The sequence below is a fragment of the Fundulus heteroclitus genome, chromosome 16 (genome assembly GCF_011125445.2).
Source record: "Fundulus heteroclitus isolate FHET01 chromosome 16, MU-UCD_Fhet_4.1, whole genome shotgun sequence".
NCBI classification, from domain to species: Eukaryota; Metazoa; Chordata; class Actinopteri; order Cyprinodontiformes; family Fundulidae; genus Fundulus; species Fundulus heteroclitus.
Genome location: NC_046376.1, coordinates 19,906,121 through 19,932,431, shown reverse-complemented (window position 1 = coordinate 19,932,431; position 26,311 = coordinate 19,906,121). Strand labels below are relative to the sequence as shown.

General features: G+C 41.4%; 3 protein-coding genes across 6 annotated transcripts in view; 1 reads left to right on the top strand and 2 right to left on the bottom strand.

Annotated features, from left to right (window-relative positions):
- Positions 1-5,705, bottom strand: part of coro7 (coronin 7) — a gene marked incomplete in the record, with an annotated part of 159,798 nt that extends 154,093 nt beyond the window's left edge. Inside the window, 4 exon segments of the mRNA XM_036147988.1 lie at positions 778-848; positions 1,190-1,267; positions 4,056-4,152; positions 5,518-5,705. Of these exon segments, the coding sequence (XP_036003881.1) occupies positions 778-848; positions 1,190-1,267; positions 4,056-4,152; positions 5,518-5,577 (306 nt within the window).
- Positions 5,706-7,701: 1,996 nt separating this feature from the next.
- dnaja3a (DnaJ heat shock protein family (Hsp40) member A3a) lies at positions 7,702-15,715 on the top strand. 2 transcript variants are annotated; one of them, XM_021315540.2, is made up of 12 exons: positions 7,719-7,960; positions 8,941-9,077; positions 10,734-10,817; positions 10,975-11,181; positions 11,271-11,423; positions 11,513-11,660; positions 13,809-13,873; positions 14,012-14,140; positions 14,210-14,325; positions 14,433-14,530; positions 14,690-14,822; positions 15,025-15,715. In XM_021315540.2, the coding sequence occupies exons 1-11, from the start codon at positions 7,753-7,755 to the stop codon at positions 14,806-14,808; spliced, it is 1,464 nt and encodes a 487-aa protein (XP_021171215.2). In that variant the 5' UTR covers positions 7,719-7,752; the 3' UTR covers positions 14,809-14,822; positions 15,025-15,715. The 2 variants fall into 2 exon arrangements, with proteins under 2 accessions (XP_012716056.2, XP_021171215.2); XM_012860602.3 differs by lacking the exon at positions 14,690-14,822 and having other exon boundaries at positions 7,702-7,960.
- A 1,440-nt stretch (positions 15,716-17,155) lies between these two features.
- hmox2b (heme oxygenase 2b) lies at positions 17,156-25,007 on the bottom strand. Of its 3 annotated transcripts, XR_004932945.1 has the most exons (7): positions 24,898-25,007; positions 22,724-22,835; positions 22,471-22,588; positions 21,558-22,049; positions 19,600-19,723; positions 18,827-19,509; positions 17,156-18,785 (listed from the first exon to the last, which is right to left on the bottom strand). XR_004932945.1 is itself a non-coding variant. In XM_012860613.3 (6 exons), the coding sequence occupies exons 2-6, from the start codon at positions 22,789-22,791 to the stop codon at positions 19,382-19,384; spliced, it is 930 nt and encodes a 309-aa protein (XP_012716067.3). In that variant the 5' UTR covers positions 22,792-22,835; positions 24,898-25,007; the 3' UTR covers positions 17,156-19,381. The 3 variants fall into 3 exon arrangements, 2 of the variants coding, with proteins under 2 accessions (XP_012716067.3, XP_012716082.3); XM_012860613.3 differs by having other exon boundaries at positions 17,156-19,509; XM_012860628.3 differs by having other exon boundaries at positions 17,156-19,509; positions 24,868-24,956.
- Positions 25,008-26,311: the final 1,304 nt, after the last annotated feature.

The window sequence follows — 26,311 nt, the reverse complement described above, 5'->3', positions numbered from 1 at the left end:
GCAAAACAGCTCGCTCGGTGGTGCGCTGCCACTGCATTACTACAAAGGACCTCCTCGCCTGTGTTTCTAATGCTGCTACATTTCTACAAAGGTGATTTCCTCCTCCTCTAAAGTAAGGCTGAAACGTCTGGTGGAGGTACAGAAACATTCCTGATTTACGAGTCAATTCTGCAGACTGTGAGGAAACAGTTTGTTAACCGTAGTCAACTGTACGTAAAGAACAATGCAGGGGAAAACCTAGGAGTAAAGTCAGTTCACGATTCAAACTAAGTTCCCTAATATTTACCACACACCACTGAGGTTTAAATGGTTTTAAAGATTATGCAGACTGTAGTGTGGTCTTTATTTGGCTTAAAGCAGACCAGGACGCAGTGCCAGGTTGGTTACTTTGCTCTGCAGGACCAGAGTAGAATCAAATTTGGAAGCATGAAATAGAAACAAAAATAAGAAAAAAAGCGCTGACTGGATTCCAGACACTTAATTTCAGTGCGTTTGTGTGAGTGGGAGTCGGTCGGGAAGGTAAATTGAGTAGCTGAGACCCAAACTCAGCACTTTCTGTGAGCTAGGGCATCTGTGGCTCCAGACAATGTAACAGGAGTAGGGAGGCTTTTTTTTTAAAGGTTATAATGAACAATGTTTGAAGTTGCAATCAAAAATATGCCAGGATAACATTATTTGGAAGAAAGGCAAAAGAAATAAATATTCAAGAGAATACTGAAGGATGGGAAAGAAAGTAAAAAGAAAGAGGATAAATAATGGTGACATTGCAGAGATTACCGTTTCATCCCCAGAGCAAGTTGCCAGGAGACTCTCATCAAAGGGAGAAAAGTCCATATCAGTCACCAGATCTGATGGAGGAAGGAAGTCTAAAGTTAAAACGTGGTTATGTCCATACCAGTCCAGCTTTTATTTTTAGACATTGTCTGCATTTCTCTTTTAATTATTCATTTTAGAAAAAAAAAGCAACATGTTCCTAACCAACAGAACATAAGCTGAGCAGCGCCTCAGAAATAATGCGCCTATGGTTGCTGCGCAAAATCAGCCGTCCGTGTGCTTTAAGACCCTACATAACAGTAAAAAGGATTGCATTCATCAAAACAAAATTTGTTTACAAGAACTGCATGGTAATGACACATGAAATTACCTGAATCACATCAGGTTAATCTAAACAAGACAATGAACAAAGTACCCGAATGGCAGGAGATCTGGGTGACAGTCCATTGGCCATCTGAAGGGTTGACTGAGGTCAGACCCACCATCCCGCCACCTAGTAGTGAGACACGCAACACATAAATCCCAGCAGGAGCTACCGTATTATATATATATATATATATATATCAAGTCATTCTGAAAACAAGTAGAGGATCAGTAAATAAGGAACTTTAATACAGTATCTGACAAAAATAATGCATAGCCCTCTAACCTTTGTCAGACTTTGTCATCCACAAATGACTATGTACTTATTAGGGTTCTACCTTATGGACTAACACAAAATAATATATTTATTTACTTAAAAGAAAGGGTCAGTGTTTCTTTTTTCTACTATTTTCACACGTCAGAGGAATGATAGCATCGATGAACGTCCTTTTCAGGTCTTGCCAAAGGTTCTTAAATGAATTTAGGTCTCGACTCTGACTGCGCTTTTCTAACGACATGAACACACCTTGAGCCAATGAATATTGCAATATCATGAACGCCATATTCAATACTGCTGAATATTACTGTGATGACATTAATTAATTATTTTTAGCCACACAGATCATTTTGCATTTATGCCTACAAGATACATTTTGGTCTCTCAGTCTTTTTTCCATGCTTTCTGTGTTCCCTACAAGGCTTGGCGCAAAGTGGATTAAAGTGTTTGTTTTTTTTCCAATCAAACCTTGGCTGTCTTAATGTCAGATTTCTTGACAACAGATTCTTCCACATGAGCTGTGTATCTTGTCCAGAGTCACCATGGGTCTGTTAGCCGAACTAATAATGTCTTTGCCCAGGCTGTCAGTTTAGGTGGACCTCCATGTCTTTTTAAGTTTGCAGTCTGCTCTGTCTTCTCTAACCTCCAGTCGGTCGAGGCAGATGGCCGTTCACACTGAGCCTGGTTCTGGTTCTGCTGGAAGTTTTGCTCCCCGTTAAAGGGGAGTTTTCCTCTCCACTGTCGCTTCATGCATGTTCAGTATGAGGGATTGCTGCAAAGCCATCAACAGTGCAGACGACTGTCTCTGTGCCTCTACGCTCTTTCATGAGGAGTGAATGCTGCTGGTCAAGACTCGATGCAAGCTCGATGCAATCTCCTTAGATTGGAAACTTTCGACCAATTTGTGTGATTTGATTGAATTTGACTTTGTAAAGTGCCTTGAGATGACGTGTTGTGAATTGGTGCTATATAAGTAAAATTTAATTAAATGTTATTGAATTAGTCATGCCATATTCTTCCCTTCCCATCTTTTTGAGATGATGGATTGAACAGTGCTCTGTGAGATGATTAATAGCTTGGGATATTGCAGTATAACTATAATTATAATGCAACCCTGTCAATAAAAGTTCTCCATAATTTTGTTCCTGGCCGGTATGCTGTGTTCCTTGTTCTTCTACTATGCCGTTGGTCCTCTAAAATATCCAGAGACCTTAATACGCAACAAATGCATTTAAATCAACAACATAAACAAATCACACTAGGTTGGAATTTAATTAGTTAACTACATTCTGAAGGGGATTGACTAGAGTTTATTTGGGAGTTTCAGGGGAAAGGAATATAGATTCTCATTTATAAAACTTAAAATTTTTAAAAAACTTTAAAATTTTAAAACCAAAGTATCCATTTGCTTCCCCTACCCAGTTATGAACTACTTAGTGTTGGTCTATCCAAAAATGAACAATACATATGTAGACGTTTTATGGATCTAATGTGACGAGAAGTAAAGGGCTGCATGGGAGGTGAACATTCCTGCAATGCGTGTCATAAACATCAATATTTGTTTATTTCAAAGTGTGATGAGGTTTGTGTGTTTACTAGAGTGCCAAAAAGCATTTGGTTATGTAAAAACGTTGTGATGCTCAGTGCCCTTGCTGGGTGATCCTTATTTGAATGAACCTTTTAAGCTACAGGTGGATGTCAGTATGGTTGGTGCCGGTGCAATTTTACTCCAGGAGGATGAAATAGGCACCGAGAGACCTGTTCGCTACTTTTCAACAAAGTTCAGTTCTTACCAGTTAAACTACTCTGTGATTGAAAAGGAAGCATTGGTCTTAATTCAGGCCTTATAATATTTTGTAGTTTCTAAAGGGTCAGGGAGCAGGCCAGTTGTGGTTTAGGTATTCTGAAATTAGTTAGGTCTTGTGTTGGTTATTGTCTTGGCTGTTATTTGGATTGGTGTCCTGCCATACTTTAGTCTAGTCTGCTTTTTTTTTTATTTAAAACTTATTTAATGAAAAACCTATATCTGCCTTAAAGAATGTGTGTATACTTTTTTTTTGTCATGTCCTCATGAGCCGGGTCATGACAGCAGGCAACTATTTTGTAATTTTTTTTTTTACAAAAATGTGGCAATGACTCAAACAGCCCTGTTCTGTGTATAGTTTGTATCAAATATGATTCATAATGGAACATATTTAGATTATTTTAGTTCTGTTTTGTTCTTCCTATCCAGAAGCCAGCCATTTCTTACTCTGCAACATTCACCTGGAACCATCTATTAGCCGATTTCTTTGGGTAAATTTAACGTGCGGGTCAGAAATATTGTGAAAATGGCAGCAGGCTCCTGCTTTTTGTTCTTAACCATGGCTTCCTACTTATTTGTTTAACATTGCATCACCATGTTTTAATATGCACTTGTACTGTTGTTCTGCATGCAAAGGTTATGACTTTATATGCTGTTGAAACTGTTTTCTCTCGTAGAGATTTATCCCGTATAGATAAAAGTCAAGAAACGTGCAACCTTTTCGCAAGGCTTAGTTTCATTTTGCATATGTAAACAGATTCATCTTCGTTTTGAGGATGTTGCAGATGACTGATCTAAGGACGGTGCGTCTATTCAGGAACAAACTTCTAGCCATACCAGCCTGATCGGTGTTGAAAGCCACCAGCTTGGCGCTTGCTTTGATGTGGTTCCCCTGGCAGGAGAAGGAGCCAGCGTGGACATTGTTGATCCATCCCTACAGTTACAGGCAAAGAGGCAAAATAAAAAAATAAGGAAACGGTGCATTATTGAAAAAGAGAAACCCAAACTGCTTTATGATAAGGAGGACAACATGTGACCATGGTGCAGCAACCCATTAAACAAAAAAAAAAAACAGCAATAAACAGGAAGGATCGAGCTGAATGTGCACATACTTTAGAGTTACAATGAGCAAAGAGCTGAGGAAATGGAAGTGGCGCTCTCGCTGCACGGCAGAGAAAGGCCTTACGTAACATTATCGTGGCAAGAGCAGCATGTGTGTGCAACCTGCTCCAAACAACCACCACTGAGCTGCTCCACAAAAAAACAAAAATAAAAAAGCAGCAGTAGCCGTAACATGCATTCTGTTTTGACCTGGGAACATGTGCCTGTAACACTGCATTATACCCCCAGCCTATTTCCTTTTCACAAACACTGCAAGAAGAATGCAGACAAGATCTGGGTCCATGATTAGAAACTGGCCTGACAGTAAAGAGCATGTTGCAAGGGAGCTCCTTCTTCCCCCCCCCCCCCCCCCCCCCCACCTCAAAGGAAAGCTGGCAAAAAATCCGTCAATGAATATTCAATCAAGCAACACCCACTCCTCTCTATTTTCCTGCCATGCCTCTCCAACTCTCCCCCACACAGTGCCTGCCTCCACCTCTCCCCGTCCTATTGTTGCTCCTGCACGGTGTTTGAAACGACAGCACAATGACAACAGCGTTGGAAAGCCTGCACGGATTGTTACTCCAACAGCCAGGGGGAGCAAAGGCACCACCTGCTGCCTGTGCAAAGATCGGGGAGCATCCACTGAGCGCGGCTCTGTCTGTCTGGGTGTGTGTGTGTGTGTGTGTGTGTGTGTGTGGGTGTGTAGGGTTATGCATGCAAGGCTTTTAACTGTCTGCAATAGATGGCACGAAACGCAGCACACACATGGGTTGTGTGCAGCCGCCGGAACCTGGAACCCGTGGCGTCAAATGCATATTTGTATGCAAGACATCAATTCTGGTCCAGACATGTCGGCTCATAAGTATCCATCCCCCGGTGGTTGATGGTGAAACAAAAATCTCTGCATATGCTGACAGGATCTCCACAGTGAGCGACACATGCAACGAGAACGCGTATAAAAAACGGCGACAATGGGTTTCGGTGTTGTCAAGCCTATAAGTGCAATCACCGGGATGACCGATACGTATACAGGAGTAGCAAGTGCATTCAGGTTTTCTCTCCACAATGAAGACTCCCAGATGCAGGAAGTTCAACATCCCTTGCAGGCGGGCAGGCGTCCCTCCCCAGAAGTAGCTCAGCTATTTAGTGTTAGCCCGCAGAGGTGTTTCCGCCCAGAAGCTGGTTCACTACTCACATCTTTCTTGGCAACCTTCGGAGTGGTGTTTTTGAATTTGGAGGTCTTGAAACGATTCATGCTGCTCTCAAAAATAAATGGACTTTCGTGCCTTCCGGGTGTCTCTCTGTCGAACTGGTTGGTAATGCTGCTGAGAGTGCTGCTGCAGCTGACAGCTCAGACTCGCCGCGGCGGTGTTCGCTCGATTTGCTCCACCGACCGAGCCGAACGCCCGGGCGGTGTCTCAAATTGCTCCGCTCCAGCGCCGCAGACTCCTCGGTGGCTCCGTTGCCTCGTAGAAATTATGATACGTCCGCCAAATATTGAGTGGCAAGTTTTTTTTACTTGGGTTTCCAAAAAGAACAGAAACACTAGAGTTGGTATTTAGCTAGTTTTGATTAGCCGTTGTGGTAATAATATCTGTTCATTGTGGTAATTATAATAGCAATCACTGAACGGTATTTGCAAATCAAATAAGAATAGAACCAACTAATATAAAACACAGCGTGCTTAAAATGCGGTTAAACACATCTTAATTCAGCTCTGGAAATATACTAAACTAAAAAAACAAAAAGATTTATGCTTTTCCCCCCATATTGTCCAGCCCTATTTTGTAATAACCAAATTTAGTTTCTTGTTATCTCTAAAAAAATGTAGACGTGAAGCCTTCAATCTGATTTTCCAAATATTAACAATAATAATAATGATGATGATAACATAAGGGGTTACTACATGTTAATATAGTTTGGAACAAAACTTTTGTAGAGTTACGACCTAACTTTATAATAACCAGAGGTGGGTACTCATGTAAAAGTAGCACTACTTCAGCACATTTTTACTCAAGCAAAAGTAAAAAGTAGTCATCCAAAAAAATTGCGCAAGGATAAAAAAGCATTAGGTAATAAATGCTGCTAAAGTCCTGAGTAACTGAATGATAAATAGGTTTTATCTGATTTAATTTGTTAAAACATTGTAATCATATAGACAAAATAATACATGATCTGTAGGTTCTGGTATAAACCCAGAATAATAAAATAAGCAATAACAAATTATGTCATTTTATGTCATTTCAAAATTACAAATTCAGGTGGAAGAAACACACATTTCCAAATCTCAGCTTTCCACAACATATATTATATTCAGTACATATCCAGCTGTAAATTTAGTTCACAACACTAGTTATCTATATATTATACTCATAGGACAGATCTATCAGTAAAATTCTGTTTATAATAGTATCCATCTCTATATTTATTCAGTAAAAACCCATGTACTGTACTTATGGAACCATTGTTTATCCTGCACTTGCTGCTATTGCACTTCTGGTTAGACCTAAACTGCATTTCGTTGCCTTGTACCTGTGCCTGTGTAATGACAATAAAGTTGAATCTAATCTAATCTAATATAATCTTTGAAACCAATACAGGTGATGTATATTTTTTAGAACAATGTAAAACACTTCCAATGACAATATACTGTATAGCAACACCAGACCTCAAAATGGCACAACAGACTTGCACACAGAAAGCTTTTAAACAACCAAGTTTGTTTACTAGAAGTCTTACCAGACATGGAGCATTTTTGGTTAAGTGTGTTTTATTGTTTGTTTGTTTGTTTGTTTATTTTTTTGTCTGCATGTTGTTGTTTTTTGTCTTGTTTCTTGTTTTGATAATTTAGTGATTGAACTATAGGATAGTCAGAAATTGTACTCAAATAAAAGAGTAGCATTACTTCAAATTAATATTACCCAAATCGAAGTAAAACATTACAGTAAAACTACTCCTAGAAGTTTTTTTTTCTTTTTTTTTTTTCCTTTTTTTTTTTTTTTTTTTTTTGCTATTATTAAAAGAAAGTCTACACAAGCAAATGCAACTTGACACAACCCACATCCGATAGCAACAGACCACATACAACACAGCTTGAACCGATGGAGCAGACGAGACTCGTACAACTACCAACAACTAAAAATGCCTCTCACAATATGGCGGCCAAATTGCCGTACGATTCCGCTGAACTACACGGTGCTGTCGTGCGACCCCGGGGGCTAAAACGTTTGCATCAACTCTTACTTGACATTTGTTTCAGCAAAAATAAGTAAATAAATAAAAATAATTGTCTCTCTTGTAAGTTTGAACTGTGGTTACTGGTGTATAATTTAATAAAAGTTATTTTTGTTACTTTTTAACTTCTTTTTTTTTTCACTTCCCTTATCTCCCGGGCATGCGCAATCGCACAACCGGTAGCGATTTTGTCGGCATGATGGCGTCCTCGGCCGCTCGCTGCTCCTCACGCTGGATTACAGTCGTCGTGTCCTCTGGACCTCGAAAGGCTACCGGCCTCGTCCTCTCCTCTGACCATGGAGGCGTCCGGCGTTTTTCCACGCTGGGAGCTGAAAAGCTGTGGCGTGGGGGCAGCTTGTGGTGCGGTGGGGCAGGAAAAGGGTTGACATTGAGAGGGCTGTCAGGTGAGAACTATCTCAGCTAAGCTAGGCTAAGCGACATTTACCATAATAATATGACTTTTACTCAAGTGACGCGGTGTATAATAGTTTATAATAGCCGTAAAATCATTGTCCAACCATGACAGCTATGTCGATGAGTCAAGGTTTTATCATCTAAATATCTATTCCAAACCACGTCGTGTCAAAGTAGTTGATGAAATGTGATGTAACCAGTCTTGCTAACTTTGCAGGCACAAAGTAATGACGTTCTGGAGGACGTAGACTATTTGGTTTGAACTTTGTTAGCGATTGCAAGTCGTGCATTGCTTTTTCGATTGCTGTCAAAATATGGCGAAGCGACAACAATAAAAGCTTATCGTGTGATTTTAATGGGTTCTTTGATCAGTGTGTAGTTGCTACTGCTTCAGCTGTCAACCCTATTTTTTTATACCAGCCTATAAAGTTCAGCGCCATGATTACTAATCGCAAACATCTTTCTCCTGCATTGTTTACATTTCAATTGTTTTACTTTTAAATCGGTGCTGCACCTTATACTGAATTTTAAATCTACGGTAAACTACAAGCTGTATTCTTGCACAAATGCCCTTGCACATTTAATTCTGCACATACAAATGGTTTTTAAAAATACTCACCTGTACACTGTGACTTCTCCTGCATTGTCTACATTTAAATTGTTTACTTTTAAATCACCGCTGCACCTCATACTGTAATTAAATTGTTACTGCAATTTTTCAAGCTGTATGCAACGAAATCTCGTTCTGTACGCACTCTGTGCATACAAAATGACAAATAAAGTTGTCTAAGTTATTATAAACCGAGAGAGCAGAACAAAACATTTCTGCACGACTTGGTTCTGAGACCCGATCGGAGTTGAACCTTTTGTGTTAATTTTAAGTTGACTCTAACATAGAAACTTCAGTGCAATGTTGTGGCACCTCTAGGTATCCTTTACTCACGCTCTTGCCTTTCTGGACACCTTTCAGGACTGAAGTCGCCCCATGCTGTCTACACGCTGTCCTTCCACACAAGCGCCTCTTCCAGCAGCAAGCAGGACTTCTATCAGACTCTGGGAGTCCCCCGCACTGCAACCCAAAAAGAGATCAAGAAGGCCTACTACCAGGTAGGTCTGTTCCTGCCCGATGTACAGCTTGTCTTAGTTGTAACCATCTACGTACTTATCAGGATCCCAGATGTTGAACTATAATGCGTCTTGAACTATAATGAAAGGCTTGATTAGGGCTGCACAAGGTCAGTAAATATGAAAGTGTAATAATATTTCTGAATAATGTGAGTAACTTTAATTTTTCTGAGTGTTTTCTTTGTCCTCACCGCCGTCTGTGCCCTTTAGCTTCTAAGGATATATGTAAGGTGAAGGCATCAGGACCAGTTAGGGTCCATCATGATGCCTGCATTTATATCTGACCTGCAGAGCAGGAGCATTTAGCACTGGAAACATATTAGCCTAGCAAATTGTCCATCCATACAATCCAATTTACACACAATCCAATTTACACACATGCAAATAGTGCAAAGATGACTGGGGCTCAAATATATTGTGCAGCTCTACTCTGGATGCGTGTTGTTGTTGGTCTGCTGTCTGCGATTCTTTTGCGTCCCTCCCCAAAGAAATGTGCGGCCGCAATTTGTGCCGTCTAAAGCCCTGTTCGCAGGGGATAAGTTTTACCTGGGGACCACATGTGATTTGTAAAAATTAAGGAGATTGTCTGCGTTTCTATTCCCGCGCAATTGCGGCATGTCAGTAATTTGTAAAGTAAAACTTCCCGCCGGAAATGACCCACCATATTCAGCTGAATTCTTGTCCTGTGATGATACTAATCCAATGCAAATAGGCATCTCTGTGATTTGGACGGAAATGGGTGGCAGGTTTTTTTTATTTTTTGTTTTGTTTTGTTTCCTGGGTGCATTTATTATTTTTTTATTTGAGTTGGGTGAAGAGTGGAGGCTGCATTGGAGCGTTTAGAAAACCCTTGGTCCCAGGCCAGCTAAACACTACCAGAAAACCAGCCCAGTAAGCAACCCTTACGTATGGGAACAGACAGTAACCGGCTCTGGCTGTCTGAGAAATGCAACAACAGCACAAGGACTAACTCTTGTTGCACAGTACGAAAGATAGGAGAAAGGGTTCAAGCCCAAATAAGCCACTGCACTTTAAAAAAAAAACGAGCCCAAAAACCACGACTTGACGAAATCTACCGGCAACTTTAGGAAAAAAAAGAGCCCAAAAGCTGAGTGTTGGCTGCACAGCTTCTATCACACAGCCGTGCAATAAGCAGCAGAGATGTCTGTAAATTTCAGCAAATCTCAGGCTTCAGTTATCCCGTGTGAATGCGCCACACAAACGTAGGGGGGGGTAATTTATTTATTACATCAAGTCCCTAGGTAAAACTAATCCCGTGTGAAAAGGCCTTAATATAGATTTATATTTTAAATCACAGCCTATTTTCATGTTCACATCTATATTATCGACCCTCCTCCGTATTTAATTCACAAATCAGGGTTTGTCTGTTTTTTTTTGTTTGTTTTTTTTTCCAACGGTGGTACCAGTTTTTCCCTCTTATGATGATGTTTTCAATAAGAAACTCAAGGCTGTCCTGTTTTAATGAGGTATGAGGCTGTGGCTGTAAATGCTCATTAATGCATTAATCTGATTGGTAGCAGGAACACAACACTCCTCATCAGGACATCCACACTGGCCACCTAAGCTAGAACCACAGAAGTTGAAAGCATCTTTGTTTTTGTCCTGTTTCTTTCACAGATGGCCAAAAAGTACCACCCCGACACAAACAAAGACGACCCGCAAGCAAAAGAAAAATTTGCACAGTTGGCTGAAGCTTACGAGGTTTGCCTTCCATCTTTACCAGACACTTTAAGCATGCATTGTAAAGTAGTTTCCATTGTGCTTATGCGGTTGGGTGAGCCTCATCTTAGAATAACATTTTGTTTGTGTGTGTGTGAACGATTGTCGATGTTTAAACGTCGCTCTTTGGTCTTCACAGGTCCTCAGCGACGAAGTGAAGAGGAAGCAGTACGACACATACGGCGCAGCGGGCTTCGAGGCGGGCCAGGCCGGAGGAGGCCAGCAGTACTGGAGCGGACAGGCCAGCCACGTGGACCCAGAGGAGCTTTTCCGCAAAATCTTCGGCGAGTTCTCAGGAGGCCGCGGCTTCGGAGACTTTAACGCCATATTTGATCAGCCGCAGGAGGTCGGTGAGACGTCCAGGGAGCCGAGCGACCCCCTCCAGCTGTCGGTGCTCTAGCACCTGTTCTGACGGTCCCTCTGTTGTCCACGCAGCACTTCATGGAGCTGACGTTCACTCAGGCAGCAAAGGGAGTGAATAAAGAGATGTCGGTCAACATAGAAGCAGCGTGCCAGCGCTGTGATGGGAAGGGCCACGAGCCGGGGACCAAGGTTCAGCACTGCCAGCACTGTAACGGCTCAGGCATGGTAAGGACTCCAGCAGAAGGTTTCCATTTTTCTACATGATTTAAGACTATATTTTAAAAAAAAAAAAATCCACGTCTCCCTACCTATAGGAAACCATAAACACAGGTCCGTTTGTGATGCGCTCCACGTGCCGGCGCTGCGGGGGAAAAGGTAAAGTCATTTCAACTCCCTGTAACTCCTGCCGTGGATCTGGACAAACCAAGCAGAGGAAGACCGTGGTGGTTCCTGTCCCCGCAGGTCAGTCACGCCCATCTGTCCGTTCAGCTCGCTCTTCTTTAATAATAATAATACTAATAATAATAATACATTTTATTTCAAGTGCCTTTCAAAACACTCAAGGTCACTGTACATGTAAAAACAATAAATGGTAAAAGCAGTAGTCATAATTAAAAGAAACAACACAAATTACACAGAGGAAAGTAATATAAAATCATAATGAAAAGGCAGAGTCTGAGCGTGAAAAGTCTTACCATAGACTATCTAAGGCTACGTTCACACTGCAGGTCTTAATGCTCAATTCCGATTTCTTTGTGAAAATGAATTTTTTTGCGTGTCCGTTCACATTTCCAAATATATGCGACTTGTATGTGATCTCCTCTGTGAACTGAATACGTTCAACCGAAGTGTCCCGCTTGCGCACTCGAGGACGCGATGACGTCACACGTAGCAAGCCTCCTCAGTGTTTGCGGAAGTAAACATGGATTATAATGCTGGCGCGTATTTTGCGGTCTTTAATTTTTTTCTAACCGGAGCTTTCCCTCCACTGACTGCTCTTCTCATTGTAGTCCGCTATGGGTGTCGTCTTTCTTCCTGCTTCTGCATAGCAGGACTCAGAATAGTGACGTTTGTCGAGTATCGGTGACGTAAATGCGACCCGGCCGTACAGACACAGGTCGCATTTGAAAAGATCAGATACGTATCGGATTCAGGACCACATATCCAAGCGGCCTGGGTCGCATTTGAAAAAATCTGATCTGTGTTGTTCAGACTGTCATAAAAAGATCAGATACAGGTCGCATATGGGCAACAAAATGGGAATTGGGTCACTTCAGGCTGCAGTGTGAACGTAGCCTAAGGCCTGTAGGTGGAGTATAAATCTGATAACAGAAATGTAGTAGTTTTCTGTGACATTACAACAACAAACAATTATTACTATTTAGACGGACCACCACAGAATAGCGCTCAGATGTGAAGCGAAAGAAAAAGCTGATTTCTAAAAGTATAAAAAAAAACGTAAGTGTGGCACGCTTTGTTTATTCGGCTCCCATGAGGCGGTACTTCGTAGAACCGTCTTTCGCTGCAGGTATACCTGTCCATTCCTCCTTGGAAATATTGGCTTTCCGTACACAGCAACAGATTATCGATTAGATTTTGGTTTTGACCTTGCCGCGGTTAGTCAACACATGAATCCACGATCGGTTCAGTTTTATTGCAGCTCTCGCTGTGCTGTATTTGCACATTTCCAGACAAAATTATAGTGTAGGAAAAATATTTTTTCATCAAGTAATTTATTTGTCAAACGGTTGCAAACTACATGCTAATTTTGTTGTGATTCGCTATTAAAACGTAATAAATGCATTGTAGAAAATCTGCCACTCGCCCATTTACAGCTGACGATAGAAACCAGCACCCCTCATGACCCCACAAGGGATAGACGTGTTAGAAAATAGATGGATGGATTGTAGAAAATTTATTAAACCTGAAAAATGAAAATAGTTTTTTAATTAAAAAAAATCTAAAATGTCCTATATTGGGTATTATAAAAACAGGATATTTTATATTAGAGTAATGATGCTTTTGAGGCTCTAAACTTTGTTTAGCTGGGCCGAAGGCAAAAATAACTCTTAAGGCTGTCGACTCCTTAATTGCTATTACTCAGTCAAAGAATAAATTAAAAGAAGTTTATCAGATGGGGCAGATAACAACAAAATTACATATGAAAACAAACCTATTCAGTGAGAAATGGGCCTCAATTCAAAGCTATTTTTCAAATTGACCCTTCTTTGTGACCCAAAAAGAAAGAAGGAATAAAAAGTAGAGGAAAAGAAAGAGGGAGGAAAGAAAAGGAATATACATTTTGTTTTTAACTCATGGACCCAAGGAGTACCACAGGCAGGTGCCCGTTACTGTGTAATGAATATATGTAAAGTGTCTGATGTGATTTGCACTGCAACATTTGAAGATAATAAAACAAGTTAAAAAAAAAAAAGTTGACTCCAGGTCTGCCACTTAAAACAACACAAATGCAAAGATATAAATATTCTTGCAATGCACACTAGAGTGACAAGATAATTTAGAGATTAAACTTCCACCTGCAAGTTTCATACTTTCTGACTTTTTAAATACAAACTATATTTATTAATTTATTTATTTTTTGCCTCTCAGGAGTGGAGGACGGTCAGACGGTCAGAATGCCAGTTGGAAAGAAGGAAATCTTCATCACATTTCGGGTCGGTGTCTATTTCAGAGCTGAGTGCAAAGCCAGCATGGATAGGAATTGAAGTTTGACATTTGCATTTAACAAAATAGAGCATAAAGTGCGCTGCATTGTGAAATTTAGACTTTGATGTAATGTTTATACTGTCCAGGTCCAAAAGAGTCCAGTGTTCAGGAGGGAAGGTGCCGACATTCACTCAGATCTTTACGTCTCTGTGGCACAAGCTATTCTGGGAGGCACAGCCAGAGCACAGGGACTTTATGAAACACTCAATTTGTCAGTAAGTAGTAAAAGCCTTCACCCGATTTTAAGAAGAAACGTCAGTCACTAACACATTTTTCATCCCCAGATCCCAGCGGGGATCCAGACTGACCAGAGGATCCGTCTGTCGGGAAAAGGAATCGCTCGTGTCAGCGGGTACGGCTATGGAGATCACTACGTCCACGTCAAAGTAAAAATACCAAAGTAAGACTCCACAGATGCCTTTACGTTTTCCCTACAAAGTTCAGGTACGCCTTCAGGTTGTGACTTGTCCCGAATGCAAATTGAAATGAAGTGTTTTCTTATTGTAGGACCTTGACAGATAGGCAGAAATCTCTTTTAATGAGCTTTGCAGAGGATGAGACGGATGTAGAAGGAACGGTGAATGGAGTCACAAACACCAGCACAGGTATGTGGACCCTCTCCCTCTGACACTTTTCCCCCTTGGCTACAAAAACAAAAACAAAAAAAAAAACTTTCTTTGCATCATAAATCTCTGGGATCCATTGAAAATGGGCCTTTTTCTCAGCTGCAGTTGTACTTAGTTGCAGTGTTAATGTCTGTCCAGGTGGGGGCAGCAGTGGTGAGCAGTCTAAGGCAGGGCAAAGCAGGCATGTCGAGAAGGAAGCAGAGTTGAAAGAGGAGGGCTTCCTCTCCAAGTTAAAGAAATTATTTAGCTCTTCCTGACAGCCACAAACCAGGTATGGCTCTTTGTGTAAAGTAGCTGCTTTAGACCCGTCTCTGTGTGCTAGAGTACAAAATGAGGCACTTCCTAGTCATCTGGTTTGTGGCTGTCATAGATGCACATGCATGCTCTCTGACGTTGAATTATACTTCCAGCTAATTAATGCATTTCTGTCATCATTAAAAGTAAAGCAGGATATTTTATTCCCCCCCTCAAAGGTAAAAGATCCTCCTGGAACTAAGGCCGAATATGCGAAGAGGACGTTGTAAAGCAAAGACAGTGTCAATCTAAATAGTGGGAGAAGACGAGAGACGTACAGCGCTGGTTTATTTCTTAGAAGCTTTCTACCCAGCCCTGAAAAATCCTACGGATCGCCTTCCCGGTTCCCCTCGTCGAAGTGGATCCACGGAGGAGAGGATGCGCCAGCCTGCCAATCCCCACGCACAGCTAAAGAAAGACTTCTGTTATAGCACTCAGAGTGCATGCTGGTCATCTGTTTGTTACTAAAACACAAAGCTAAAAGCAGATACAACAAATAAAGAGAGACTACAAAACCCTGTTAAGAGTTTATTTAGGATTTATATCTAGCTGATTCACTGTGTGGCCCCTGTGTTTTTTTTGTTTTACCTTCAGTCAGCTGTCAGTCCTGACGGGTGAAAGATGTCTTCAGATTACATGAGGTTTACTGTTGGAAGGTCTTACATCTGATTTTACTCTCCATTAAGGAGACAGTTGTTGAACCCTTGAGCTTTCCTGAACTGTTAACTAATTACATGGATGTCCGTTTAAAACTTGTTTTAGTTTTGAACCGTAATAACATTCTGTGTAACCGTGGTAAAACAAATATTCAATCATGCATCAAATATTCTGTACAGTTTTAATAAACATATGGACTGGTTAAAAAATAATACATTTAACCTCTAGCTATGAGCTGTTGTTTTTTCTTGTGTTGTCTCCGGAGAGTTAATGTTTTTTGCTTGTCTTTTTTTTCAGGGTAGGGAGATTTTAAAAAATAAAGACAAAAGTCGATGTTTTGATGTGATTAGGCATTTTATTCTGATCATGAGCTGTTTTAATTGATAATTAGAAGTTATTCATTGGGGTCAGTCATTTGACATTTTAGCGGGGACAGGCTGATTATGGCTCCTCGGGCAAAAGAAGTGGCCGCTTGGCCTTTTTCACGACGAGCTTCATGAGGTCAGTCGCCTGAAAAGGTTTTCCCAGAGGTGGTAAATAATTACTGAATGAGAAGGTGAGTCCAAACCCTTCACTGGTAGTTTCCTTTGAATTTTGAGGTTTAATGTGATAGACCAACAGAAAATAATGTAGAACAGTGATATGGAAGGAAAATGATATAGTTTTCAGAATAATTATCAAAATTTAAAAAAGATCCGTATTGAATCCAGCCCCTTACTATCATTATAAAAAAGCAGAAAAGTAATCTTTAAACATCTCAGGAAGCAGTCCATCTGAAAACAGACTATGCAACAACTATAAATGTATCTAGACGTGGCCGTCCGCATAAACTGACAGGCCCTTCAAGGAGAGCATGAGTCTGATGCAGCCAATAGGCAGTTACTCTGGAGGAGCTGCAGAGATTCAGCGCTGAGGAAGGGGAAGCTGTCAATAGAATAACCAGTAGTTCTACAAATCTGGACTTTGGGAAAAGGTGCAGTGAAGCTATGGGAAATTCTGTTTAAAAAGTTCACAAGTGTTTTAGGGCAGTGGCTTTCTATCCTGGTCCTCTGGTCCCGCATGTTTTAGATGTCTCTGCTCCAGCATCCCTCTATCAAATGACCACAAGACGACCTCAGGAACCACCAAGGGCTGCAGAGGCCTCTTCATCACCAGTTTATTTAAGCCAGGTGTGTGGAGGCAGTGAAACATCTAAAACATGCAAACATCCATATTCAAAGGATATGCTATACTGTTTATGTAAAGATGGTATATGTTGTGTTATAATTACACTTTTAGGTATCCCGGTGGGTTATTTTACATCCATTCCTCTACATTTACCTACAGCTGTTAATGTGCCTAGGAGACATTCGGCATAAAGCTTTGATTCAGAGATGCCTTTTTGTAATTACTCTGTGAAAATAAAAACATATCGAGATAAATATGTCAGCTTTCAGTCTAAAAACAGATGTTATTTTTGGTCCATATCGCCCGGCCATAGTCCGGAGGACCAGGTTTGAAAACCACTGATCTGGGACGTACCGGCACGGTGAGGATGGAGCTTAGACATGAACGTGCACTGGGAAAGATCAAGAGGTCCAAATAACCACAGTGCTATGACCAATATATAATTATAACCGTTTTTATTTTGTTACAGACACAATATAACTTTTCTTTTTCACTCACACAGTAAAAGTGCTCTAGCTAGTCACAAAGATCCAACTGGATACAAAGGAATGGAGGAGCAGAGTAAATAAAACAGAGGAATTACAAATTAGCACACATTGGTCAAACCCTTCCATGTATGGCTGCAGATAAGTCACTTCAGTAGGTCCTAAAACACTGACGCGCACTTCATGCTGGAACCTCGTGAAAGCAATAAAACAGGCGCTTACAAGAGCATTTCATTCAGTTCCTGCTTCAGCCCGCCATTTTTGCTGAACCTGAGACATTCACGCACTCTCCGCCGCTGCCTATCTGCGCGTGAGAGTAAACGCGCTGTGCACATGCACCGGGCTGACAGTTCATCAGCAGCACACTTCTTTGGGTATTCGGTATTAAAATTACTTTGAACGCTTCCTAAAAAAAAAAAAAAAAAAAAAAAAAAAAAAAAACATCACGCCACCTGGGTGATTACAGAACCTCAGTGCAATTTAACACTGCATACTACTCAACACTGAACAAAGCCTAGGTGAGCTGTAAGGGGAGGGGGGGGGATCTTCTCCCAGCACATTGTGTAAATGATGGATATCCTCAGAAATGGATCAGGAGACGAGTGCTGAGCTGGCACAAGATAATCAAATTAGCAGTTCATACAAAACATCCACTCCTATCAACCCAAAAGGCAAGTCTGCCCGGTTCATGTTTGCGTCCAAATAAGAGCTCCTGTTGCAGCCAAGCGTTTCATTTTGCAGAATTAAAACCATGCAATTGAATAAAAGAGAGCGTTCAGTAAGCAGACAGGCCAGCACGTGGTTCTGACGCTGGGGACTAATAGAAGCTGGCATGCAGTACATTAGTTTTTCGCACCGCGAGAACCCGACTGATGCAGAAAAATCGGCTGCTTCTCGAATGAAGGGATTTGCTTTTTTTTGTTGTTTTTTTTTTTGTTTCCATCACCTGTCCCTCAGCGCAGACATGCAACGTTTGAGTGTGATGAGAACATAAGGAAATGTGACCATTTTCACATTATATGTAGGCAACAACAAAAAAAAATAAAAAATACAGTATAATATATATGGATGCATATCCATTTACTGTTCACCGGGGGTTTTCTGAGCTCACCCAGAGCTCATTAGCTAATGTACCGTCATGTTGTCACTTACAGCTTTTTTTTTTTTTTAGGGGGTGGGTCAAAGTAATTATGTTATACAATAACCGTATTAAAAACACACATGACCCCAATCATTGATGCTCACCCACGCCTCACATAAACACATAGCAACGGTGTATTCGCTGAAACGTTGTGTTATTTAAAGGGATTAGGGATTTTTCAAAATCTGGAATAAGAAGAAGAAAAAGGTTCGCCGGGCTTTCGCTTCACAGCCACACTTTAGAAGTTTGCTTTTAGGCCGATAGGAGAAGGAATGTATCCGTTGGGGGGGAAAAAAATGGTAAAAGGAGAAGTGTAAGAAACTACTGCTGCTCTTGCGTTTATGGCTCTTTAGCTAAGGAAACCGAAATGGCTGCGTGTTAGCAAAAAAAAAATAAACCGGACGTCTAATTGTCCAGGCTTTAAGTGCAAGTTCTGCTTATGGTATAACCTACAAAGATGCTTAAAAAGGCAATTTTACAATTTGTCATGCTAGAACTGCCAACCTCCTAAAAGCGTATGAATGTTTTTACGTAGTTCTGTGTTTTGGTCACACTGTGGGTTTGACTGGTTTTGATGTAGAAAAATACTTCAACGTTTCACATTACTCTGAGGGATTCCTTATCTACTCGTGAGGATCAACTGGAAGGATGAATTTTATTTATTTGTTGTTAGAGTATCGTGTTTTACGCTTATACTTAGAGCATAATTCATAACAGCAGGTCTGCTTCTGTCAATGAGCAGCTATAATGTAACTTCAGATGCACCCGAACTTACTGAAAAGCACCAAAATGGAAGGATAACCTGATGGAGGTAGAGAAATAATAAAATAAAATAAAAAGAACATCTGCGTTTATATTTAAAAAAGTAAAATGTGTGCTTTTTTTTTTTTTTGGGGAGGGAGTTGGTGTCCTAATGGTCCTGCAGGTCACCCTGCTGAAATTCAACAACTAAAAGTTTAAAACCTAAAGACGCACGGACCTGATTCGAATGTTTGTATAAAATGGTCAGTAAGTGGAAGCTGTCCAGTCTCCTCACTGTCCTTCCTTCCTTCCTTCCCGCTCTCCTCTGCCCTAACCACAGCTGGATCACATCAGATACCACGCCGCCAGTCCAGCCAAGGCGGCGAACCAGGTGGCGACCAGGACCTGCCCCGTCGGGTGTCTGAGAGCGGCCATCAGCAGCTGGCCGACGTACGCCGTTCCCCCTGATGCGGCTGTGGCGCAACACGGACAGAAAAAACCCAAAGCTTAGGAAGCGATCCACTGGCGATCCATCATCATCCGCGTCTAAAATGCTTACGTACCCATTTTGGCGGCATAGTAGGGACATTTGCTGATGTCTCCGCCCATTTCTCCGTGAACAGACATGCCAGCGTCCAAAACGTCCTCCTGAATCGTTTTGCCGATCTCCTCTAACTCCTCGAACACCTGCCAGAGTAAAAGTCAAGTTATTTCACTCAATCACCCGCCGGACGTCCCCACACCCCCCAACTTCCCATTTCATTGCATTATGACACTTGGCTGGATTTTTTTTTTTTTTATAACACCAGCAGAAGCTTAACCTTTTTGAATTTGCCTGTCTTTTGAAAGAAGAGAAAGAAAAATATGCCTCATCCAAAATTGCAATTGGAAAAGCAGCAATCCTCCTTTGTGAAATTCTTATATGGCTGCTGTGTGTTTAGGTGCAGTAATGGTGTTTATTCGATGCTTCTGGTGGTTTATATTGTTTTTATATATCATTTTATATCATTTGATCCTTCACACACACCTAGTGATGTGCATCTGCCATTACTGTATCAGTTGCAAGGAAACACACTGTGTTTATCTTTTCTGCTAATTAGCAAACCTGAGTGCTTTTCTGACTCTCAGCTGAGACGCGGTTCAGGTCTCACTCCCAGAATCGTCAGTTTCACTTTATACTGGAAGTCTTCGCCACAATTGTCTATTGTGCAGTTTCCATTTCAAGTGAAGATCACCACGCTACAACATCTCATGTCTTTAGATGCTGAACCACCTTTGGCTGCAACTACATCTGCAATGTCTCTAGAGTCAATTTTGCTTTGAAGAATAACCGGAGCTCAGTCTGATAGGGCGGGAAATGTCTGTATTTATCAGTCTTCCAAGTCATGCTCTAGATTCTCAACTGGATTTAAGTATGGACTTTAACTAGGCCATTCTAAAACACAAATGTGCGTTGATCTCAAATTAAGCAGCATTGCAGCGTACGTGTGCGCTGGTTTAACTGAGCTCCCCCTAGTGGATTGGTTGTGGTAACTGCAATAAAGATGGCTGACCTGCAGATGCGTTCAAAGCTTTCTCACCGGGTAAAAAGGTCGAACACGGGCGGACGTTAATCATTTTTCAAATAAAAAAACAGGTCAGTCAAGCAGCCGTGAGCCAAACATGACCGGCAGAAAAGCCGCGTGCAGATCAGGAGTCGTGTGTTCGCCACTCCTGATCTAGACCATTCCACTGCATGTTAACGGGTGTTGCCTTGCTGTAAGGTAGCCTTCTGCCCTAGTTTCGTGTTTTTTTTTGCAGTCTGTAACAGGGTTTCTTCCAAGGTTTCCCTGTATGGAGCTCCTTCTAACTGCTTAAGAAAAGAAAACATTCCCACAGCATGATGCTGCTTCGGCCACGTTTCACCGCTGGGATAGCTTAAGGATTAACACACATTTAAACTTCTCCCTGACCTGTTAAACTGCGTTCCCTGGTCTTCATGATGCCGTCTGTACACTAATGTGTCAGTAAAAAGGAACTTCTGGGGTCTGGACTACACAGCGGTATTAATACAGAGATTAAATTAAACACAATCAGACTCGTTTTATCGACGAGGGGATTTCTAAAAGCGATCGGCAGCAATGGATTTAATTCAGGAGTAGAGGAATAAAGGGGGATGAATAAAAAGAGACATCCTATTTTTCAGATTTTCCTGTAATAAATTTTAAAAATGAGAAATTTTTCTACCACTTCAAGATCCTACCACCAGTTATGTTACTTTATGATTGTTTATCATAAAGTACAGCACAATGAATTTGCTGGTTGTGTCTAGAGTTTAAATCATTGCAAAAGATTCAGCAAAGTACATTTTAGACACAATTCTATTGGACAAACACTGAAGAATAGCCGCCTCTATAACAATAAATATCTTTAGTCCTCTCACATAGTAACTGACCCATGCTTTGCACATGAAGCACCCTACCATCACATCACTGTTTAAAGCCTTTCACCTAATGCTACATCAGCGGCCTCAGACTCTCACCTCCATATTGAAGTGAAACGCTTTGACAGCCTCCTCCACCAGCTTCTTCTTCGTCTCCATGTCCAGGTCCAGCTCGTTCATGCGGCTCCGGTACAGCTGCTTGAACGCCTTGGCGCTGTGGATCGCGTCAAACTGGTAGAACTCCAGGCCCTCCCCTGTGGGCGGCAGCTTCAAAGCCCTCTGCGCCACCTTCCTCAGCACCTGGCCCCCCGACAGGTCCCCCATGTAGCGGGTGTAGGCGTGAGCCACCAGCAGCACCGGGTCCTCCCGCCCCACCTGGTGGATGCGGTCCACGTAGCGCTGGGTGGCCTGAGAGCAGGTGACCCGGCTCTTCCACTCCGCGCCGTAGAAGTACTCCAGGTCGCGGGCGAGGGCGTCGCGGCGGTGCAGCTCGGCGGGGAAATACAGGGGGGCAAAGTGGGGGTGGTCCTTGTTCCTCTCGATCTCCTCCTCCATGGCGGTGTAGGTGTGGTAAAGTGCAACGGCGCCGAGCTGGAGGAGAAAAATTCACACGTCTTGTACTTTTTTTTTTTTTTTTTACCCCCGCTTTATTTTTATGTACATTGTCTCGCCTCGGGTTTGCACGTCTAATTCGACGCCACGAAGTACTCCTCAGAGGGATTTTTTGATTAGAGCTTCTGAGCAAGTTCTGAGAAGATAAGAGGTTTACCTACAGGAGCTAACGGTGGGAGCTTTCTCGGTTTAGAGGATCCTGAGGGAAAGCTCCATGGACGAATAAAGCCCCTGGCAACAGTGAGCCAAAAACTAAGCAACAATGTGACTTTGCTCGTCTGGCGGGAATATTCACGCTGTCAGTAAACTGTGTTGGATTAAAGAAAGAAAAAAAAAAAAAGAAAAAAGCTCTCCGCTATTAAATTGTCACTTTCTCCCTGCCGACTTTGTTCAGGCTCACCTTGAAAAGCTCTTTGCGGATTCGTCCCCTGAGGAAGTCTTTCACGAACTGGGTGTTCTCCGCTTTTTCATGAACCTCCTTGGTTCCTGCAGCCAGCATCTCAGACAGATCCTCGGCGCTGCAATTAAAACAACAAACGGAATAAAACGAGAAGCTAACTTGTTCTCCAAACCCAAATTAATGTGTAACCTAATTCAGACATGGAAAAAACAAAATAAATAAATAAAACTAAAGTACTGCCAAAAAGGTTTACCTGAGGTGGTTTTCTGCTTTCTCATGTCCTGGCCCTGATCCATTGGACACACCTGATCCTGTCTCCATCTTCTCTGCTGACCTTTGTTGTTTTTTATAGTCTGGACTTCACCCTGAAATCAGCACAAGGGATTAAAGTTTGGGACAAATTGTCGCTCATCTCTCCGGTTAATCAGAATTTAAATACAGCGTCTTCTTGCATAGGTACTCCCATCCCTTAAATGCCAAGACATTTACTAGGTTTGGTGTACTTTTCTGGAATTTAATGGGATAAACCAACACACAATAGCTTATGGATCTGAAGTGGAAAGAATATATGGTTGTCCCGTTATTTCAAAATAAGTGTTCCCCTTCGTCAATAATCTGTAGAACCAGTTTACACTGCGCAGTTCTGCAGCAGTTATTTTGGAGCATGTCTTTGTAGATGAACACATGGAGATTTCTGCCCAGTCTTTTTCAAAATACCTCGAGTTAGTCAGATTGGATATAGTAGTTGAAATGAAATCTTGCCAATTTGGATTTAGATCTAGACTTTGACCGAGCCGCCACAGCTCTGGCTGCATGTATTGTTGTCCTGTTAGAAGGTGAACCTCCGTTAATCTTTTTTTGTGGCTTGTAACGGGCTTTCTTCCAGGCAGGCCCTTTTTTTTAGCATTCCTCCTTGAACTCTGACCACTATCACTGTCCCTCCTGAAAAAAAATAAACATCAACCGTAGCATAGTGCTGCCATTACAATGGTTCACAGTGGGGTTGGTGTGTTCAGGATGATGTGCAGTGCTAGTTTCCCCCACACATATATAGTGACTGGCCTGCCAAAGAGAAAGAAAGGTTTGAGTTGTTGGCTTTGATGGTTTGAGGAAAACTGCAAATACATTTTTTTTTTTTTTTTTTTGCCCAATCATAGATTTCTTCCTTCCACTAATTTATTAACGTCAGATCTGTGGAGCGCACAACGAGGTTGTTTTGTTGACTGACGATCCTATCAGACCCGTGGCTCTCTGCAATCATGAGCTTATATGCTGCTTCTCATAATAATGCTCTTTAATGCACAACTTTATCCCTGATTTTTCATTATTTTAATGTTTTTTTTTCTCACTAATCTTGTCTGACAAACCTCTAAGGCCTTGAACAAACAGCTGCATTCATACTGAGAATGAATTGGGACTTCTATTCTGTAACTTTGGTTGAATATTTAAGAGAATCAGAGTGTAGGCGCTGAATACAAACGCACACAACACTTTTTCAGATTTTTTTTTTTTTTTTTTAGAGAAGATCCAAGAAGGGTGTATCACTTTCCTTACACCTCCCAGTTGTCTGCTACTTTATGCTAGTCTGCTACATAAAATCCAAAGAAAATACAGTGACATCTGTGGACAAAACGTGACAAAAATGGGAATAGTCCAAGTCAACATTAAGCTGCAATGCACATGTGTAGGGTTTTAACAGAAACAAGCATTGTGTTAGAATGCTAAGGCTACAGTATTATGAGCTTGTTTGGAGTCACACAAATTCACATTCAACCACAAGATCAATGAAAGATCACATAACAGGCATAAGAGGCCAGGGAAAAAAAATAAGAGTCAATATCACAACACGCCCTACTGGTGTGGGTAAGATGGTCAAAACAAACACCTTTTAACCAACTGATCGCCCTGCTTTAAGCCGCTGAGCTTACCTAGTAGCCCCGACGTTGACTGACAGCTAACACAATTAGTCTTGTTGGGTGACAAAGGCACCTTTAAACAACCTCCATGCTTGCATGGCGACAGAACGATGAAACAAAAAGCCCCTAAAACACAGAACAGGCCCGCTTTCTGGAGTTTACCAGCAACCTCCGTCAGAGATTCAGCAGGAATGCTTCTAATTGTACATTAGCAAGCGAACAAAATTACCCTCATATGTAGCTTTATGTTTTAGTCTAAATTCCTGCCACGCCGCTGTCAAGAACTCGCGTCCTGTGAACTTTTTTTTTCTAACGTCGCTTTGACAACAGCTAACTTTGCAGGAGCTAAGTATGCTAAAAGCTAGCTAACAAACTCGCTACGGTGGCAAAAACAAAAAGACCGCAACACGCTGCCAGATAGTAACAACGTAGGCAGCTAATTTATGTTTACCGGTTTTATAAAGAGTCAAGCAGAACAAACCTTTCGCCCAGCTCAGTAATAAGGACTTACTCGAAAAGCAGGATGCGGAGCAACACCAGCGGAACAACAGTACTCAAAAAAACGTCTTTCCGACCCGGCCAGGAAATACGTGCGCCTCTGTACCGGAAACGCTTTCGCAGATTTGTAGTTCTAAGATAATAATTTGTAGTTTCAGATGATAAAACCCGGCAAGTGTTCTATTTTTCCAATGTTTACGCAAACTACCTTCTACAGACGTCATCGTTTTGTTTTACTCACTAAACACAGTTGTAAATTTACTTTTATTTATGTAAATTTGTTTTTTTATTTTTGTGTTTTCTCATTGTAACACATCGTATTCCTGTTAATTTTTTTATCAAGAACAAATAAAGAAAATTATTTTCAATTTATTTATTTTTTTTACTTTGTTGCATTACCTTTTGGAAATAAGATTTTTTTCCGCCTATTTAACGGCATCACATTTGTTGGCTGAGCAGTGATGTTGAGTATGTGCCGCCATGAAAGAACGGCATAATGGTGCATAGCAGCATCTCCTTCAATTATAAAAAGCAAATGCTTTTCATCGCTGGAGGCCATACTACTGCAGAAATATTCCACCAGTGGCAATCTCATCTTTCCACTCGTAGGGACTGAATTACATCTTCCAAAAAACCTCAACCCTCACATCCAGTGTCGGTCAATTGAAAACCCTTATCGAAATAGCCTGGTGGCAGCGTTGACTTCAACCCCACTGAACGTTTGTGGGATCATTTGTGGTGCAGTATTCATTCCAGAGTGACTAACAAACATCCACAATGGCTGACTTGCAGCCAAAGGCAGTGTGTGACCAAACACAGAGTTGTGTACAGTTATCCAAACCCACATACTCAACTATGCTGCTCTACCTACAGATGCATTTTCTCTGCAAATGTGGCAACATTTAAAAGCAAATAAACAGGCTTTCCAACAGCATAACATTAACTGCATTCTTACAACTAAGAAATAATTAACCAATTCAAATGTCCTTACTTTTTGTGCTGAGTACACAGGAGGGACCTGTGCAAAAGGCCTAAACTTAGAACATAATAAACTTCTGTTAATAATAGCATCTGCATTGCTCATCAAGGTCAGTGTATCACAGTTAGTCAAAACATACGCTCGAACAAAAAATAGAATGGCTTTATCTAATGTTTTGGAATGGCCTTGGGGAGCCCAGAACTGTTTCTGATGGGAAAATATGCAAATGTCTGAATGTATATCACCAGAAATAAAGCCTCACAAAATCTCACAGAACTGGAAGCATTTGCGATGGAAAATATTACAAAGTAATGATGCAGGATGCTGTTAGGTGCCTTCCAGAGTGCTCAGAATGAATGCTGCTTTCGCATATGAAAAAAATTTTTTTTCTAAAGTATCAGTATAGAAGTAAGGATGACATTTATGAAACCAGGTTATTGCCTTTTTT